General features: G+C 34.0%; 1 protein-coding gene across 1 annotated transcript in view; it reads left to right on the top strand.

Annotated features, from left to right (window-relative positions):
• The window catches only part of Adamts6 (ADAM metallopeptidase with thrombospondin type 1 motif 6), a 275,254-nt gene that overhangs the window by 174,483 nt on the left and 79,360 nt on the right, over nucleotides 1-21,411 (top strand). Inside the window, exons 12-14 of the mRNA XM_077795865.1 lie at nucleotides 4,732-4,877; nucleotides 6,923-6,986; nucleotides 20,443-20,545. Of these exons, the coding sequence (XP_077651991.1) occupies nucleotides 4,732-4,877; nucleotides 6,923-6,986; nucleotides 20,443-20,545 (313 nt within the window). The remainder of the gene's footprint in view (nucleotides 1-4,731; nucleotides 4,878-6,922; nucleotides 6,987-20,442; nucleotides 20,546-21,411) is intronic.

Below are 21,411 nucleotides of genomic sequence, written 5' to 3'. Positions count from 1 at the left end.
AATTTATCCAATTTGTCTGCATAATTTAGACTGAAGGGATAAGACTGTTATTTAGAACAGTCCAAAATTACTAGATTAGATATTACCTTTGAGAATAAAGATTAGAAACTGGTTTGCATCTCCATATTTAACTTTCCTAGTTAAAAAAATGAAATAAGACTATGCTTTTGGAAATAGAGCTTTTACAGGTATGGCAACTCCATGTAAAAGAAAGAATAAAAATAGATGATAGGACTCAAAAATTTTACCTTTCCGTACTTAATAGGATTTATATACTTCAGTTGATTTGTTGGTATAATCTAATTATTGTATTCATGATTTACATACATTAAAAATTTTATATCTATATTGATTAATGAAACATCTAGTAAAGTAGCTCAAATCTTATGTGAGAATTCCAAGGAGATTTTGTTCCCATAAATAGAAAGAGGGAAAACAAAACAGAGTTCAAAAGCATACTTCTGCCAGAGATCAAAATCAAACAAGTTGTTTGATTGATTTTAACTTCTTTGAATGTATATCTGCATTGAACTAATTTTTAAGGTTCTTCTAATTTAAATCACATTGGAATCAAATACTAAAACTAGTTTCCACTATATATTTATGGAAACAAAGGAAAAGAAAGCCAGTGTTTTGCTTTGGACCCTAAAATATGGCTTGAATGAGAACTGAGATTCAACATATAAAGTTTCCTACACAGACTGAAGTTGTTAGTTTGTAAACTAGTTAACAATTTTAACTAGTTATTCAAATGAGACTTGTCTTTTATCAACTGCTTAATAACTGATTTTACATTATTACTGTGATTTTTATCCATTAATATTTGTTGTTTAACTTTCTGGTATGTCTAATATGTCCATGAAATGTATATAATTAAAGCATGAATTTATGCAGTAAAAGTTCTAGCAAATCATTTATTAAATACTATGACTGTGTAGATACTAATTAACCATGAGAACTGAGCAGCATTTAAGAAACTGAATAGTGTATTTATCTTTTATCTTAAGAGTAAGCTTTATTTTATTAAAAAAAAAAATTGGTGCTGGGGCTTGTGCATGCTAGGTACCAACCCTACCACTAAGCTATACTCCCTTGCCCAAGAATTAGATTTAAAAGGAAAACAAGAAGATTTATGTGACTTTTCTCACTTCCTTGCATTTTGCAAGCATACTAAGAACATATGGAACCTACAACTTTTGGAACCTACAATTTTCAATATTATTGCAGCCCTCACAATTCCTTTCTTCCCTAAAAATTGAAAAAACTGGAAATTTTCTCTATTTATCATGGATTTCTTCAAGGAGATCTGAAAAAGATGTGGGTGTATCACTGAGCTTTTTTTTTTAATGCACAGCATTTTTAAGATCTTATGTTTTTTTCTTTTTATTCTAATTTGTTATACATGACAGCAGACTGCATTTCAATTCAAATTACACATATAAAGCACAATTTTTCATGTCTCTGGTTGTACATAAAGTAGAGTCACATCATTCATGTCTTCATACATGTATTTGGGGTAATGATGTCCATCTCATTCCACCATTTTTCCAACCCCCATCCCTCCTCTCTCCCCCTTCATCCCCTTTGCCCTATCTACAGTTCCTCCTTTCCTCCCATGCTCCCCCCCCATCCCCATTATGGATCAGCATCCTCATATCAGAGAAAACATTCAGCATTTGTTTTTTTTTAGGATTGGCTTACTTCGCTTAGCATAATATTCTCCAACTCCATCCATTTGCCTGCCTTTGGAAATAGAGCTTTTACACCTGCTACCAGGGAAATAATTATGAATTTGACTTTCTTTTTTTAAAATTCAAATAAGAAGTTTATTAAATTATGAAATGGATGCAAAAGATTCTGATGATTACTAAAAGACAAACTTTTAAATAATATAAAGATTAGTTAAGACAAGATGTCATAGTACAGTTAAATGGAGGTCAAGTCAAGAGATCCCTCCTTCTCTTCCTGGTGCATTTGCCAGCTCATACCAAAGCACTTGGCATCTCCCTGTGCTACTTGTCAAAGGCTGAGCCTTCCTGAGGCTGGGGAATTAGAACAGAACCTGTGGCCCTCTGCCCTTTGCAGGGACCCACCATGACTCTTTGGCTCCAGGCACACTTGTAGCTTCAGGGACTCATTCCTGCACTGAAAACCCAATCAATACATTAAATTAAAAATCATATTCTTTCACTATAGTTTTTTTGCCTATTTATTTATTTTATTTATAAATGACAGCAGAATGCATTACAATTCTTATTACACATATAGAGCACAATTTTTCATATCTCTGGTTGTATACATAGTATATTCACACCAATTCGTGTCTTCATACCTATACTTTGGATAATAATGATCATCACATTCCATCATCATTAATAACCCCACTCTCCCTCCCTTCCCCTCCAGCCCCTCTGCCCTATCTAGAGTTCATCTATTCTTCCCATGCTCCCACTCCCTATCCCACTATGAATCAGCCTCCTTATATCAAAGAAAACAAGGTATCTCTAGTTTTCTTTCCAACATGCAACCAAAATGTGACACAGAATCCTGTAATTTAACTTATGACTTATTCATTTCAGAAAATTTTATCGAATGCCTATTAGTTGTCAAGCTCTATTTTGTGCATTCATCATTACCAATAAAACCTTCTGTAATGATGGAAATGTATATGCTGTGTCCAACATAGTAACCACTAGGCACACATGACTATACTACTCTTGAAATGTGGCTAATGGAGCTGAAGAACTGAATTATTTCTTTTAATTAATTTAAATGGCCATATGTCCCTATCAAGCCTCTTACTTTCTAAGGAGAGGAAGAAAACAAAGTAGTAATTTGAAAGATAGCTAACCTGAAGTAGTGTTAAAAGGTAAAAAAGAACTAAAATGGGAGGATCACTATTGCATTCTGGCACTGGGGGGCATAGGGCAGGAAGTGGCAGAAATAAAGGTGGTCAAGGAGAGAGAACTCTCTGTTGAAATCACACTTGACCTAAGATTGAATGAAAAGAAGACAGCAATACAAGAAACATAGAGGAGAGCATTACCAGGACCAGCAAATGCAGATGCACTAAAGAAAGAATAAGATTTGTTTATTAAGAAAAAGACAATCAGCTGGGCGAGATGGCACATGCCTATAATCCCAGCAGCTTGGGAGGCTGAGGCAGAGGATATTAAGTTCAAAGCCAGCCATAGCAATTTAGCCAGGCCCTAAGCAACTCAGTGAGACCCTGTCTCCAAATAAACTATGAAAAAGGGCTGAGGATGTGGCTCAGTGGTTAAGTGCCCCTGAGTTCAATCCCCAGTACCAAAAGGAAAAAAAAAAGAAGAAAAGAAAAAGAAAAAGTCAACATGTTCTGGAGCAATTAGTGCACAGGACAGATGGAGACCGAAGAAAAAGGAAGGGCCAGATCACTAAGTCCACTGTTGTCCAATGTTAAGGAAAGTAGGAAAACATTGAAGTATTTTAAGCGCACCCCCCAACCCTGACGACATGATGTGATAATGTGGTTTTAAAAGGTATCTTTGAATGGTTTCTGGAAAATAATTCTAGTAAGAAAAAATGGAGTTAAAGTGACCAGTTAAGAGGCTACTTCATTTGCCAATTGATCTAGGGCGTTAGCAGTGAAGAAGGTGAAAAGTTAATAAACTCTAGATATTTCTTGGAGGTAAAACAACAAACTTGGTGATGGAATTAGCATAATGAACTAATTGCTTTTTAAGCATCATGTGTCATATAGTCCCTTTATAAGGGACTTTATAAGGTTGAATTTTTGTTTAAACCTTCCAACATTGTTGACATTTATTCTACTCTAATAACCATTTTCCTTCTTGTTATTCATAAAAATAAATAACTTTCATAGCATCAGTTTGATTTGTCAAAGTTTGATAATTCAGAAAAATGTACCAATAAAAGCTACAAATGCTTGGTTTACAAAAAAAGACTTTTATTTTGTCATGTTCTTCAAATAAGATTTATCATGCTAGAGTTATGAGCTGATTATGTGATGTCTGTGTCTCGATAAATTATTTCTGGCTTTCTACTTAGGTGCAGTGTGTGTGGTTTATTGCAGAGAGTAAAGCTGAACAGAATTCTAGTACACATGTTCATGCAGGGGCCATGCACATGGCTAGTGAGTGTATATAAGGGTTTTTTTGTACCCAGTCCCTAGTGTCTTGGCATTACTTTTATTATGTCTGCAGTACTCATGTAGATGAAATGCCACAACACATTCTTTTACTATTGTAGCCTCAACTCATTTTTTAAATTTTTTTTTAAGGAAAGAGCAATTACTATCATAAAAATTCCTTACTGGGGAACTTTCCACATTGCGTTATCATTCCATGAGTCTAATAATAGTGGAATATAAAGAAAAATTTTTTAGAAAATACTAAAATATCTAAAAAAGACTTTGAGGTCTGTAGCTAGCTAGGTCCATAATGAGAAACACTAAAAGTCTGGAGGAGGAGAAACAAGGAAAAAAAGGCAAAGTCAGGTTTTTTTAGAACTCCTGATACTTGTTAGAGATTTATAAATATGGCATAGCTAAAGATAATTTTCAAATCACATGCACCTTTACTAAGTCTAAACAAGTTAAAGAACTATTTATGTGTTATCTGTTTTGAGAATGCTAATGCCTAAAATTGGTCATTACCTGATCCTTTTGTATTTCTGTCCTGATAGTTCTATCTGCCTAAAAGCTAATTATGTGTTTTCTGTGAAATCTTACAGTGGTGTTATCAGGGAGATTGTGTTCCTTTTGGCACTTGGCCCCAGAGCATAGATGGGGGCTGGGGTCCCTGGTCACTGTGGGGAGAGTGCAGCAGAACCTGCGGGGGAGGCGTCTCCTCATCCCTAAGACACTGTGACAGTCCAGCGTAAGTAGCTAAAGTAAGCCAGAGCCAACAAAAAGACACAGTTGGAAATGATTCAAAGCTGTGGTTTCACATGTTATCTGTAAAAACGTTTCTCTAGTGAGCCAAATGCTTGTCTTCAGAACAAGCAATAGGCACAGGAAAGTGGAGGAGCTTTGTTAAACAGACTTTCTTTTTCTTCCTTTCCTCTTATTGTATAACTAAAAATAAAAATTTTTTAAATAGAAAAGCATTGTGTATCTGTCCTAGATAAGCCAGACTTTTAATCTAGTAATAATCAGATAGATTTCCTCCTTCAAAAACTACTGAATTATGGATGAATCCAGGTCTGGTTTTTGCTACATTACCATTATTCCCAGGAAACCTAAGGTCTTTTCACATGTCACATAAAATTATTACTGCTACATTAGTATTAAAAGGACCAATGAGAGCACTTCAAGGGTTGAAATGCCTTGATTCGCACCACAAATCACAATGAAAAGAATACTGCCCATGTGTTAAAATAGTTTCCATTCACATGCCCCCATTAATCATCTTCTAGAGCTGCCATCACTTTTCTCCCCATGACTGTTTTATGCAGGTCAGCCTGCTCCTCTCCCACTACTCTTTTCTCCAGCCAGAGTTGTCCTGGCACAAGGCCAGCCTTGTTAGTATTATTTTCTAGCTCTATTGCATCTCCCTCCCACCAATGCCCATTACAGGTGAACTGTTCCTTTAGTTGTACTTTCCTGTCCTCCCCCAGACTAAACCACTCCCTAGCTGCTGCATGTCAAGTGCCCATTTTTGTCTAGAACTGACGCTGAATGCCTTCTTTCCTGGCTAGTAAAATTTGATATAGGAAATTATGATAACTTTTTTTTTACCCCTCTGGGTTAAAAGCTTATCTGTTTTTATTTTCTATTTGTTCTCACTTTAACTCACAATATTTCTCTTTGGATTCTCTCTCCAAATGTGTCTTTTCTTCTTTTTAGCTTGAATTTTTTTCCCTTCATGTTAGTTCTGTGTTTTCATTCTCCCACTTTCTATCAATAATTACCTTCCTGCTAAGTAGAGCTTCCTGTTATGCATTCATAAACCAGTTCTTACTACCACTATCCCCACTACCTTGTTTTTGTCTGACCAGCCAACCTCTCTCAAGCTTGATTCAAGCTGAGCAATTTCCTTTGCTTCATTAGAGTCAGTATTCACTGGCATTCAAAATATATTAAAAAATATAGATTTGATTATCCCATATATCCTAAGATAGTACAGAATAATTAACCTAAATTAAACAGTAGGCTGCTATAAATTAATAACCCCCAAAGTAAAATTATACAACAAATAATATAGCCAGATATGTAAGGGAATACCTGGACGTCTTTTAGAAGAAAAAGTTGTTTCGCTTCAATAATAGAATTCTCAAACAATAGCATATGGCTTTCCCTAATATAAACTATTTAAGATTAACTTATGTAAATGAAATATTTAACATTCTACTCTTTCTTTAATTTGAATATATATAAAAATTTATATAATGCAAAGCCATCTGATTTAGGGGTTTAATTTTTAACTTCATATAATATTTGAAATGAGATGGAATTAATTTCTGCATTATTTATTTTGAATTGGTGCTATTTCCAGAAAGTTATTTAGTGTCCTCTCTTTGCTTTCCATATGGAAGGAAAAAAAAACCTTTTCTCTCCTACCTGGTAAGCATATAGCATCAGATTATGAGTTTTGTTGAATATGACTTAACTGGCTTTTAATTACAAATAAATTATTTTTAAATTCATTTATTGTACTAGGTACTATACTATAATTAGAAAAATATATTAATTATATTTTCTTAAGTATGTAAGTCATGACAATTAAATCTTATACATTACTCACAGTAAACTAACTTAATTTTTATGTTCAACCATAATTTTGCTAACAACTACCAGCGTGAGTGTTATTTTAATAATAAAATAACCACATTTGCATTTTAAAGTAAATTTTAATATTTTCATTAAGCAATATATGTATTCTTTATTGGAGAGATATATTCACATGCTAAAATATTTTTTCAGACCTTCAGGAGGTGGAAAATATTGCCTTGGGGAAAGGAAACGGTATCGCTCCTGTAACACAGATGTAAGTAAAACCAAACTCTGCTATGAAAAATTAGCTTACTTTTCCCCTAGAGCAAGGAAATATTTTAAATTGTAAGCTGTTTGATCAGAAATCCATGTGCATGAGGGTCACATGGATTTCCTAAATGGTTAATCATGAATGGAGCTGGCCTAAATTCCATCAATACTGTCAACAAGTGTCAAAGGGGAGCTCCAGCAGTAGGAGCAAATACGTTCTTCCCCAATAGGCATGGAGAGAGAGCTACACACAGCCTGAGCTGCCCAGCCCCACAACACTCAAAACTTGACTGCCACTATCTTTCTTTAGTCCACCGGGATCAACCTTATTATGTTCTTCAACCCAGTTTATGTTTGTTACCACAAGAGGCCCTAGGCTCCCACATCATTCCTCACCTCTTGCCATCGAATCCCATAAGACTCTGCATATTACCTCTTATGTTCCTTTTCCTATCCCTGCCAAACTACTAAAACTTTTCTGTACCCTGCAGATTCATCACCAGCAAAATCTCTTATACCCTGACTTTTCTGGTTTTTCTTTCCTTCACCTTCTTGCTGCAATGAAAACCACTCTCCTTTGAATCTGCTGCTTCTATTATAGATTCCAAACTGAAAGCTTCTGTTTTCTCCCTTTTCTCTGATGACTGGGCTTAAAAATGGACTGAATATCTTTGACATGTAAATGGATCAAATATTTTACCATTCCTTCAAGATCATGTTTCTTCCTATAACTTTGAATTTCATGATATCAGACTATTAACCTACTGCCTTTTACTCTCATGCCCTCCAGTCCTGCTTCTGTCTTATTTTCTTGGTGATTTCATGTCAATGAATGTTCCAGTATCTTCTCTTTAGGATGTTTCCATAAGCATACAGACATGCTTTCTATCTAAAAACAAACCACAAAACCTGTAGTTGTTTTCTCATTTCTTTGCTCTTCTTTGAAACATATTTCTCGAAAGTCTTATCTATACATATGGAATCCAGCCCGTCTCTTCTAATTTTTTTCTAAAATTGCCCCTGTCAGGTTTCTGTCTTCATCATTCTGTTGAGTGCTTTTGTCAAGTCACAGATGACTTCTGTGTTTCCCCTTGGAGTTTTCATTGTCCTCAACTTTCATTAGGTTTCCTTCACTACAAGTTTTTTGTTGTTCTTTCACATTGCTGCTTACTTCTCATTCTCTTTACTCCTTCTTACTCTTTTCTTTTTCTCTTACTCTTAGAGTACCCAGGGGTTAGTGCTTGGCTGCCTTCTCTGCTCTATCAATACTCATTTCCTTAATGATCTCATCCAGTTTCAGTGCTTTTGATACAATTTATATGCCATTTGACCCCCAAATTTTTATCTTCAGCCTAAATTTCTTCCATGGATTCCAGGCTCATATGTAACTATCTGATTAGAGACTTTTTTTAAACTTTTTTTTTATTTATATATAACAACAGAATGTATTGCAATTCTTATTACACATATAGGGCACAATTTTTCATTTCTGTGGTATATTCACACCAATTTGTGTCTTCGTACATGTACTTTGAATAATGATGATCATCATATTCCACCATCATTTATTGATTAGAGACTTTTAATAGACATCTAGTACTTAGTGGATGCAAGCGTTATTTATAGTTTCATAAACCTATTTCTCCAGCAGTGTTCCCCATCTAAAGATGTCAAACTCCATTTAAACAAAAAACCTTCAAGAGTCTCTCTTGACCCTTTTCTCTGTCTCACAGCCTATGTACAATCCCTCAGGAAAATCTGTTGATTTTGCCTACAAAATATGACACAGATCTGACCACTTGTCAATACCTTTGCTGCTACCACTTGGGCCTGAGTTACCACTGTCTTTCACTGATTCCTTTAGTAGCTTCTTAGGAGGATTTCCTATCACTACTCTTGTCTCCTCCAGTTCTTAACATAGGACACAGAGTGAGCCAAATCATCCTTTACTCTTCAATGCCTTCTTATTTTACTCAGATCCAAAGTCCTTACATAGCCCTGCAAGGTCTACACAAGCTGGCCTCACTGCTTCTCTGAACTCATCTCTCATCATTTTCCTCCTCACCTTCCTTAACCACTCCCACCTTAGGAGCTTTTACATTGGCTGTTGCCTTTGCCTTATATCCTCTTCTCCTAAAATACCTACATGGCTGAGTATTTCATTTTATCTTTACTCACTCTCTCTTCAATTAGGCCTAGCCAGAACAATGTACTTACAATTTTAATCCTCCTTGCTCCTTATAACCCTGGGACTTCCAATCCTACTTATCTGGCTGTGTTTTCCTCTGCCTTCTAACATGCTCTAGTTTATCATACCTCATTCTGTTAAATTTGGATCTCAGAGTAATTACATGTAGCTTCAATTATAATGATCTTTTCAAATTATCAGCATTATTTGTTCATTTTCTCAAGTGAAAAATTATTCAATAATTAAATGCCTAGTTTATGTTAGACTTTCTAGGGTGAGAAAGATAATTTGTACCCTCAAGGATCTTATAATGACCTGAGAAATTATTTAATTTTAGAAAATAACATTATAATAAGTGATATGGTAGAGTACATGAGGCACCATAAAAGAACATATAATTTGCACTTAGGCTAATTAGAATTTTAGGAATTTTCTCTTTTTCTCATAAAAAGCTAGAAATCTGAAAGGCATATGGAAGCTGATCAGAGAAGGAGAAGATAGTGATGAGAATATTCTAGACAGAAGGAAATATTCATTTGGAGATATTAATAAACTACTGAAAGATCCTTAGATTCATGTTTTAGGTGAGGATGGATTGGAGAAAGACAAGAGTACAATATTACAATAATAAGCAAATCAAGAAGAATTTAGGGATATTGATGAGAATGAAAGAAGTGTCAAGCCATAGGCTTGAACTAGGAATGATAGTGAAATCTAAAGAGGGCTAACAGAGAAAATTAAGGACCTGTGCCTTCAAAAAGTCACAAAAATTAAAGAAACAGTATATAATAAAATAAAACATGGTGAAGGGAAATAGAAGCTGAGGAGATCAGAGAAGATATGACAAGTGAGAATATTCTCAATGACGACAAAAAGAGAAGGTGGCCATGGAAGTACCTACTTACCCTTGAGTGGAGGTGAAGGAGCCCAAAGAACTTTAAAGCTATTGAGTTCAGAGGGTCTTCCGTATAGGTGTTGCAGTCATTCAGAATGATGTTAGAATGTAGAGTATATATACAGTGAGACTGTGAACTAGATATAAAAGTCCTTAATAAGTGAGGAAGAGTGACCCTCTTTCATTAAGCTAGATAGAGGTTTGGATGAATGGCATAAATCTCAGAGGAATGGAGATTTTATACATGGATAGAAGATATGGACACATACAGTATATCAGACTGTTAGGTAGGAGGGAGAAACTCAGACACAACTCTCAACTCCCAATTGTTTTCATTAAAATATAATTGTAGGAGTGTGCACACATTTAGGCCCTAATAATATAGGTGTTGTGTAACATGAATAATGTATGATGGGTAACAGAAAAAGAAAAAAAAAAGTCAGACATTTTGGGCTTATTTCGTATTACCCATGAGTTGTAGTAGTTGCTCAAATTGTGGAAGTTATTACTGTAGGTTGGCATTACTACATTTGTCTTCTGTTTCAGCTTTGAACAAATTATAAGGAGATACAGTTAAGATAACTGAATAATGAATACATAAGTAATTAATGATGTTTTCCTCATTAATCTCAACTCTACTAATTTAGAACTTGAAGCAGTTCAGTTACCATACTGTCTAAGTTAATAAAGTTATCTGAGTATAATTTGTGTAAAGCTAGGGCCTGCTTTAATATAATGTAATATATGACAATTTAAATTTTCCAGAACAACTAATCTAACCCAGTACTGACCAATGAACTTTCTTCCATGATGGAAGTATTCTATGTGCATTGTTCAGCCTGGCAGTCACCAGCCCTAATGTAATTGAAGAACAGAATTTTAAATTCAATTAATTAAAATTTGGAAACCCACATGTGGCTAGTGGTGACCATATTGAACAGTATAGAACTAGACAGTTTAGCGGAGCAATAGAAAAATAAACATTATAATTATAAAGAGAGTTGTAAATTTTACATATAAAATTCTCAGAACAAATCAATCTATTTTTTTTTATACTGGGGATTAAACTCAGGGGCACTTGACCATTGAGCCACATCTCTAGCCTTTTTTGTATTTTATTTAGAGACTGGGTCTCTCTGAGTTGCTTAGTGCTTCACTGTTGCTTAGGCTGGCTTTGAACTGGCAATCCTCCTGCCTCAACCTACAGAGCTGCTGGGTTTACAGGCATGCACCACTGTGTCCAGCTCTAATTCATTTTTTAAATACAGTCAGCCTTTGGGCTGGTGTTGTGGCTCAGTGGTAGAGTGTTTGTCTAGACATGTGAGGCACTGAGTTCGATCTTCAGCACCACATAAAAATAAAATATTGTGTCCACCTAAAACTAAAAGATAAATATTAAAAAATATATTTTTTTTGTCAGCCCTCTATATCCACAGGTTCCTTGCTGGCAAATCCAACTTACTTTGTATTGAAAATATTCTTTTAAAATAGCTTCTGGCCAGGAGTGGTAGCACACACCTATAATCCCTGACTCAGGAGACTGAGTCAGGAGGATTGCAAATTCAAGGCCAGTCTCAACAACAAAATAAGGTTTTAAGCAACTTAACAAGATCATGTCTCAAAAAATTTAAAAAAAGAGCTGGAGGTGTAACTTAGTGACAGAATGCCCCAGTACCCCCCCCCCAAAAAAAATTTGAGTCTATACTGAGAACGTACAAAATTTTTTCTTGTCATTCTTCTCTAGACAATAGAACAACTATTTACATTGTACTCTGCATTATAAGTAATCTAGAGATGATTTAAGTATACAGAGGATGCATATAATCTATGCAGATACTATGCCATTTTATAAAAGGGATGTGAGCATCCATATATTTTATCCTTTGCAATGGGAAGGAAACACAAAAAGGCAAGTGGAACATTAGAGCACCTAAAGTACTTTTGCCCTGACAATATTCAGAGGAAGAGAAGTGATGAAATGCTCCTGTGTTTCTTAGGTATGAGAAAACTGTTGGCAGATCTCCTCCCTGTTCCCTCAGCAGATTTCCTTCGTGGTTTTCTTTCTTTCTTTCTTTCTTTTTTGCCAGGGGACCACATGCCCTTAAACCCTCAAACCAGTCATTAGCAAAAGCAGTAGAATTACTATAATTGGTTTAGACTAATCCTGATTTACCTCTAAAATGGGCTTAAGGTCACCTTTCCTGAGCAAAAAATGTCAAAGTTGTATTAGCAAGAAATCATGAAGTAGACATTGTGTAAGCCATAGGGTCTGCCTCAGAGCTCTTTCAATTTCCACAGAAGTAGTAGAAGTAGCTGCTGATAAAATTTGCCAAGCACATAATTATGTACCATAGCTATGATTGTAACCATCTTCCCTTCCTATGTGGAGAGAAGTTCTCTCCCTTCTTCTCACTAATGAGTTGGCTTGGTGGGATCTTTAAAATTCCTATTCTTTCAATCTAAATCTAGAAAAACATAATACTTGTAAAGTTTTGGTGTAATCTGTTCTGTCACAACCTTGTTTCTGTAGCACAGATTAGCCCATAACTAATTGTGTTATTTTGTGCCACTAAGTAAGGGAAATTGTATTATACGTGATGACCATTCACCTTTGTCTGACATTCTTTTTGCTCAGTTTAACCAAATACTGTCATAGAAGCCCTTATTGTGTGTTTATCCCTTCCTTTGAGCCTATTTCAGCTTTTTATTTAAGATAAAGGACTATATTTACTCTATTTGGAATTTGCCATATATTTTTAAAATTATGCAAGTATTTTTTTTTAGAATTGTTATTGTTTTTGTTGGGCATCTGTGTTTGAGTTGTCTGCCTACAACCCAATTTTTCCCATATGCCTGTTATTTTTAGTGTGCAATTTTGTGGAAAGAGATTTTTCTGGAATGTATGTGTCATATTAGAGGAGAAACTCCTTTATTTAAAAAATCTATTCTAAGAGTTTCTAATATATAGACTATATCGTAGAACAGGGAATAAATAATGAAGATTGCTTTGATTGGAGATAAGATTGAGTAATGGAAGCAAGAGTATTTTCTCCTTAGCAAAGAATAAGTATCAATATATACTCATTATAGAGAATGGCTTCAATGTTCTTTTTTCTCCATAATGCCCAGGTGTCTGTTATTTGTGATCTGCTCTCACTTAAAAGATTCAAAAGAGTGCACTTTTCTAAGTCCAACCTCCTTCCTTAGTGCACATTTTACATAATCTAATACTATGCATGTCATACTTAATGAACCTGTAAAGTAAGATCTGAGGGAAAACTTTCCAACTAGTTAAAATCAGTTTGACGGTTAAGAACTAGAAAAGAATTCGTACGCATTTTTTATTTGTGATCCAAGACTTTTTCTTGAGACTTAAATAGGGATAATACAGGGGATAAATTCAAACAATCTTGGAGGAATTTTCAAATCAGTGCCCAGAATGAGATGTCAGGTGGCAGGGTGGCAGGAGAACCAGCATACTGTATATAGTGTCATGAATCCTTGAGGCTTGTTCTGTGCCTTTTTTAACTTTTGCCCAGTTCAACTTACAATGGAAAATCTAGGAGCTATTAGGCCAGTTCATGTATATTTGAGAGAATCTACTTGAATTCCTTTTAGAACCATGCAACCCCTTCCATATAACCTGTCAATTTCCCAAATAATATTAAAATCTTGATCTCATTTCTGTGTTTTCCTAGTTGGTACTGTGGATTACCACTTAGTTCTCATATATTTTTACTTACAATAATAATTATTATTAGTTATAGCTATCTGATTAGAGTTGTTAGCTTATAGCACTATATTAAAATCACAAATGAAAAACAGAATAAATCAGAAAATCAGAGAAAAAGGAGAACAATGTAAAATAGGGATAGAATCAGTACCTTGGACATCTACCTCAAAGTCCTTCCACTTATTAAAAGTGGATTGCAAACTTTACCCTGAGCTTCCTAGTGAAATGACCCAAGTAAAGAGGCAAACATCTGTTCCAAGTTATAATGTCTTGTGGCAAGATAAAAAGAGATATACCCACAATAGACCTGTTCACTATTTGAAGCTTTGATATTCCTCCTATGTGGATCCCTGCACTGGTGAATTGAATTGAACTATATAAAGCTAAGAATACTCTTTTTAATCCAAGTTAGAGGAAAAATTAAAACCTAGAACCATTGTGGGTCAAATAGTCTTTAAAAGTTGTAAGCATAGAAAGAGTATTTCACATTTTCTCCCTAATTCTTACTATAAACATTTGAAGGGTATAGGAGTGGCCGAAGAAAAGAGCTTTCCAGTAGAAAGGGCAGAGTGTTTGATTAACTATTATCCTTGTTTCAGAAATAAATAAATAAATAAATAAATAAATAAATAAATAAGTCATAGGAATAGAGGAGTCAATTTATAAAGATAAAATCTTCAATCCTTAAAAATTTCATAAAAGGATGGGCTGGGGTTGTGGCTCAGTGGTAGAGTGCTCGCCTAGCACATGCGAGACACTGGGTTTGATATTCAGTGCCACATAAAAATAAATAAATAAATAAAATAAAGATGTTGTGTCCAACCAGAACTAAAATGTGTGTGTGTGTGTGTATATATATTTTATATTATATATATATATATAATATATATAAGTATATATATTTTATATATATACACATTATACTATATATACACACACACATATATAAATAAAAAAATTTTTCATAAAAGGGTATCCAACTACAAAATTGCCCGGCCACCTTAATAGCAATATAACCAGGCTATCCATATGGTAGACTTTAAGACTGATTATCTGCATCAGGATGTATTGGACTGGACAATTTGTTTCTTACTTCACCATGAGTCACACTAGGAAGTTTTCAAAAGCAGCTAGACAAGAATCCTTTCTTTGATATGCACATGATGATCTCCATGGCAGAACTGTAGGTAAAGAAAAGATCTATAGCAGGAACAAACTAATGTTCTTTTTACCTTGAAGCTACAGAGATAATGAGAAACCAGAAGCACTTATTAAAGACATTTAGGAGAACTGGGTAAAGTTTGGTCTAACCAGTAAATCAAGAACTAAAACTGAGTTTTTGATATTGTGAGTTAATCTAAAAGACCTGGCCTTCTTGGTCTTAGAGGGGTGAATTTTATGGAAGCCATAATGCTAAGGGTTCATGGATTCAGAAAACAGTTCTCTTTGGACATAAAGATAAATTAGGCCCTGATAGGTTTTATACATGGGCAAAGGTAAAAACTAAGATGATTTTCTGGTAGGGATATAATGAGAAGTAAATATCTGGGTTTGGTGTTGAAGCTTTTGAAAAGTGTTTGTTCATGAACTGCTCAAAAATAGGCTTTTGATTACTATCTGAATGGAATCTCCTTTTATACTGGCATATAAGAATATTGACAAAAATCAGACATTTTGTTTTTCTGAACTATTTTTTTATCCCAATAGCTTAAAACTACCATGCAGAACATCCTAAAAAGGTAAAAATTGTTACATATATTATAACTATTTTAAGTAGTAGAATTTAAAGGTGAATTATGTAAATACCTTACTTTTATTCTTTGTAAAGAATAAAAATATGGCTGTATTAAGGTTAAGGACCAAATTTTATATCAAAGCTTCCTAAAGGGTATTAGGAACTATGAAGTAAACTCTCCTACATTCCTAAATTCTTAAAAAGAATTTCCTGGTGCTGTTGTTTTCCAAAACCAAGGGGGCAGGTGAAACAAAGATTGATGAGGCTGGAATAGAATTTCTGATGAAATAACTAAGTTCCACTTTGGGTAGAAAGTCACATTATTCCTTTATCTTCAAATATCTATTTTGCCTCTTATACTTTATGCATCAAGCCTATAAAAAATGTTTGGAGTATAAGGATTTTCCAGATCATGTGCAATCTATTCTAAAATTTAAGTCTAAATTGTATAGTACTTTGGTGTGTTCTCAGTCATCTTTGCTAGAGGGGCATGCTATTCAGTTTTTTTTTCCCCTTAGTCCATTTGCGTACATCATTCAGAGTGTTAGTGCCTTGGTTGTGTAGATAGGAAAATTATAGTATATATTTGGAGATAGAATTGTGGTGAAAGAGCATGTACTTGGAAATTAAATTGACTCAAGTTCGAATTCTGCCTGTGACATTTATTGCTACTTAATCTTGGTAAGTCACCTAACCTTACCAAACTTCTGTGAATTTCTAAATAAATAGGATCTATATCAAACTTGCATGGTTGTTTGCTAATTAGAAGAAAAGTTAAAATTATATATGTAAAATAGCTGTGGCTATTGCTAGCACTTAATCGTACTCAATTGAGTGTTTCTGTTATTATAGATATTTATGCTTTATGGGTTCTAATGTACTTTTATAAATACAAATGTGTTGCTTTTCTGGAAAGGAAGAAGAAAATTAAATGTTGGGAGTGTTGGAGGCAGATCTAATGTAATAAGTTAAAGCAAAAGTGCATTTGATATGAAAACAGAAAGGAAAAAGCAGCAGAAAGTGGGGAAAAGGAAGTTGAAATTTTACGCATTTCACAGTTTTCCCCCGAGGCTGTAGAAGTCATTGTTTCTTCCCAGCCTGCCCATTTCCTTTAGGAACTGGAGAGAAAAAGGGAAAAGGAAAGGGGAAGGCATTTTCATTTTCATCCCTTTTCATACTGTTTACTCAGACATTATATAGTACTTTCAAAATTTTCCACATTTGTGGGACATCTTAAGATATATTTTTCCCTCAAGATCAGGGCATTTGGGGGCATATTTCACAAATAAAAGAAAGAAGGTACAAAGGAATTTTGGACTTGTATAGGTCACCCTATTCTTTGGAATTAAACTCTGATTGGAACCCCAGCAATAGAAATATCACTGGAAAGTTTGTCAGCAGAAACTCAGACTTCTTTATGTAGCAACTTTATGCCTCAATGAGTTATTATTATTTTAAAAAATTTATTTATCTAAAATAAAATGTATTGGGCTGGCAGTGTATCTCAGTGGTAAAGCGCTTGCCTGGCATGCAAGAGGTCTGAGGTTCAATCCCAAGCACTGCAAATAAAAATAAATAAGTAAATAAATAAATAAATACAATGTTAAATTTAGTGAAAAGGAGGTGTTCCTAAACTATCAGAATAATTGAAAGCACAAGATGATTTGTTTATAGAATGTGCTAATTTACATAGATCTCTGAAAAACAATGGTCATAAAGACGTTAATATTAATTTTAAAATTTTCTTTGCATTAAGAAGACCAATAGTTGCTGACACCTGCAGCTTTGCTCTTTGAATTTATGGGTGGGGGGGCCTTCCTGGTTGGTTTTTAGGAGAGAATGCTTGGTTAGCATTTGCTCTAGGAGACTGAAAACCTGTCAGGCTTTAAATAAAACCTTTGTTGCTTATGCCTGCTGTTGTATGTTATGCGTTCTGGACAGTGTCAGCATTATTATCGTTAAGTAATTACAAAGCATTACTCCTTAAGCTTCATTATTCCTAAACTAAACAAAAATGGATTTAACTCATTTTTTTCAGAAAATACTCTTTCCTTTGATTACTCTTATTCTTTTGAACCAGCATATAATACTCCTACTGAGCCTATTTTAATCAAACAGATTCAGAGCATTCATGATGGGAACATTGACATTAGAACAGAATTCTAGAGTATATTCAAGGATCAAAATGACATGGGATCAAGTCCCTGAGTCCACTGTAATTCTCTCAGGCCATTCTATTCTCTCTACTTTTTCTGCAAACAGCCTGAACACACTTCAACTCAGGGCCTTTGCATTGAGTTTCCTGAAACACTTTTCACAGATGTGTACATAAGTCATTTCCTCGTTTTTTAAAAACTCTACTCAAATGCCGCCTTAGAAAAAAATTCTCTAACCTTATTATATAAAACAACTTCCCTCCCACCTCACTATCAATCTCCTTACCCTGCTTTTTGTTTGTTTTCTTATCTCCAACTAGAATAAGCTCCATGAAAGCAGAGACAGAGCATATTTAGTTTTCTGCTGTAACCCCAAAGCCTAGATTATATCTGATATATATTAAATGATCTATAAATACTTTCTAGATGAAAGAAAGATACTTAAGGCCATTTCTTGGTGCCTTATTTCAAGAAAACTAATGCTAAATCATGATGTGTTCATAGGAATGCCATCAAGGCCTAGATACCTTTCAGTTAAGCAATTAGAGCTATTCAGTGTGAATCCAGAACAAAGGAAAACCACTTGGTTATAGGAAGGTAGGTTTGGAATGGAAGTAGGGAAGAATCTGCTAATTATTGCAGCTTTGTCTTTGATCTATCCTTATATAGATGTTTATATAGATTGTATGGCCATGTAAGAGGTTATCTAAGCATCTTATGCAAATTAGATCATATCACCTCTAATACCACTTCCTGAAACGTATGATTCTGTATTGGCTCAAAAATTAATAATTGCTTTTGATTTTTCTGTGAAATGCTACAAGATAAATGTATCTATTATGGAACATTCTAAATCAGGGTTTGGCAAATGGTACCACCTAGGACAAATCTGATCTGTCATCTCTATAAATATTTGTATTGGAACACAGACATGACCATTTGTTTAAATGTGGAAACTTCTGCTATTATTGTGGTATTTAGAATGTCCAGAGCATGCTCCCATTCCAATGAAGGAGGTGTCCTCACACCCTGAAATTATTACTAAGAAATCTTTCTGTATCTCAGTTTACTTCATTATGAAATTAATTATAACTACCTCATAAGAGTGTGTTGAAAGGAATCAAATAGATAATGCATGTAAAGATCTCTGATCAGTGTGCAACAAATTAGTGCTTAGCAGATACTAGCAGCTATTGTTATTTTTAATATTTTTATTATACTAACCCTGGGAGTGACTATCAGAGGAAGAATAGAACAGAAATTCTATGAAGTATTGTAGAAGTGCTTTAATTAAATAATAATACCCTCCATTTAACTCTTTATTTCTTTTCAAAGAAATCACTAGCAGATAGTGAAAAACAGCATTTTTTGTTTGCTTTTAGCACATGGCCCTTATGATGCCTTAATTTGTTAATTCAGGGATTTATTATGCATTAGTATTTATATATGAAATATCATTTATTCTTAGGCTTCTATGAAGTCCCCCCTTTCATCTAGAATACCTTTTTTCAACTATTCTTTCTTTCTTTTCTTTTTTTTTTTTTTTTTTTTTTTTTTTTGGTATTGGGTATTGAACCAGGGGTACTTTGAGAAAGGTTCTCACTAAGTTGCTTAGGACTTTGTTAAGTTGTTAAGGCTGGTCTTGAACTTGCAATCCTCCTGTCAGCAACCAGAGCCTTTGGGATTACAGACATGTGTCACCACACCTGGTCCCTACTCTCCCCAAATCCTTTATGTTTCCTAACTGGCTCAATACCTGGTATGCTTTGAAACATACCCAAGATTTTCTTTTTCAACCAGTGTGTCCCTAACTAACCATATGACACATTGATCTTTCACCAATAAACAGCACCTGTAGATAACCTATAGAATTTGTTCTATGCTATGAATATTGCCTGAAATAATTCTGTAGCTTTACCCTTATGGCTTGATTTTCTAGCTACATTGAAAACTGGGCTTGGATGAACTTTTGGGTGGTTGGTGCTTTATAAGTATTTAAAGATTACATGAAAACTTGTACCTATATTTCAAATTACCTGTATTTTTTAAAATTGATATTCTTTAAAAGTAGACTTTAAAAGTAGACTTGCAAAGCCACTGACAATTTTTATTCCTTAAAAATAGTTAGAAAAGAAAAGCACTCCTGTAATCTCAGTATTCCAAAAATCTAAAGATTAGCAGTCCATGAAATAAAAGATCCTGCAAACATGTCCTTCCAGCATGGTACACTATATAGTTATGATAGTTATTTTTCATTTTTATTAAAGGCAATCAAGAAGAGTAATTTAACAAAAAGAATCATTAGGTTTGGCATTGAGAGTATTATATTTTAATGTAGCTAAAATATTTTAAAGTTCAGGGCACTTCACAGAGCATAGGTCTGCTACCTCAACTAAAAGGACTTTCGGTTTTAGTTTTTTCATATAGTTTTTATGTACGTTTATAAGGAGATACATGATGGATTGATTACGAAATAGACTATGACATGTGTCCCAGGGTAAATTTATATTGAAACTCCTTAACACTTAACTGTTTAAATGACTTCAGTTATATCTTCTATAGCTAAGATTACAATTTAGATACTTGAATCTGAATACTGATTATCAAACAGTAAATCAAATGCCAAAATTAAAGCCAGAATAAGGTAGTGAGCTAATATGATGGGATTCAGGTAATTTTAATTTTAGAGACGTTGTCCCTTGGTTTTGGTATTTTACAACAATGGTACCATTTATTATTTTATTTTATTTTAGCCATGCCCTTTGGGTTCCCGAGATTTTCGAGAGAAACAGTGTGCAGACTTTGACAATATGCCTTTCCGAGGAAAGTATTATAACTGGAAACCCTATACTGGAGGTAATGTATAACCTGGCAGAGCATTCATGCTTGAGAACTTTCAAATATAAAAGAGTGTTTAACACATACAAACACACCACACAATCATGCAAGTACTAGTTAAATCTACAAATTGAGGCAGAAAGTGCTTGTCTTGTTACAAGGTTTTAGTTTCCCTATGATAAAATTTATATTGCTACAAAGTATTGGAAATTATTTTTAAAACCTAGTTCTAAATAACAATTAGAAAATATATGTACACATCAAAACCATATAATACTTGTTCTGCTTGAGACTTCCTTGGAATAGAGGTGAATCCCATATAATCATTGGATGTTTGTAATCACCACCCAAAGAAAATCAATAAAAATCAACTTAGAAAAAGGAAATTAGTTCTTTTTTAGTAAAAGGCCAATCTTTCCATAAGAGATTTTTTTTTTGAGGAATTAAGAGATATTTTGCTCCTTAATTTGGGCGTGTTTCAAGTACTAATTATTCAGTAAGCAGAAGATTTTCTTTGCTCCCAAAATACAAATTAGATTTTGTTGAAATTTTCTTTTAGAAAAATTGAACGTACTTTAAAAAAAAAATTTTACTGTTTGTTTTTCTAATATCTTACTTTAAAAATGATCTGGCTTAGAATAATATCTGATTTTACAGTAACAACTGTATATCTATCACATATGTTCTATCACTAACATTTTACTATACTTTATAAATGTCTGTTGATTTCTTTATCCATTTATTAATCCATCGTATTTTTATATATTTTAAAGTCAACCAAAGTAATTAATATACTTTGTTTTAAATACTTCAGCATGTATACCATTAACCATAGAGCAATTATTTGTTTACTTTTTTCTTTTAAAGTAAGGGGATGTAGGGCT

The sequence above is a fragment of the Urocitellus parryii genome, chromosome 1, assembly GCF_045843805.1.
Source record: "Urocitellus parryii isolate mUroPar1 chromosome 1, mUroPar1.hap1, whole genome shotgun sequence".
Classification (NCBI taxonomy): domain Eukaryota; kingdom Metazoa; phylum Chordata; class Mammalia; order Rodentia; family Sciuridae; genus Urocitellus; species Urocitellus parryii.
The sequence above is the reverse complement of the archived record's forward strand: the minus strand, read 5'-3'. Positions and strand labels throughout refer to the sequence as shown.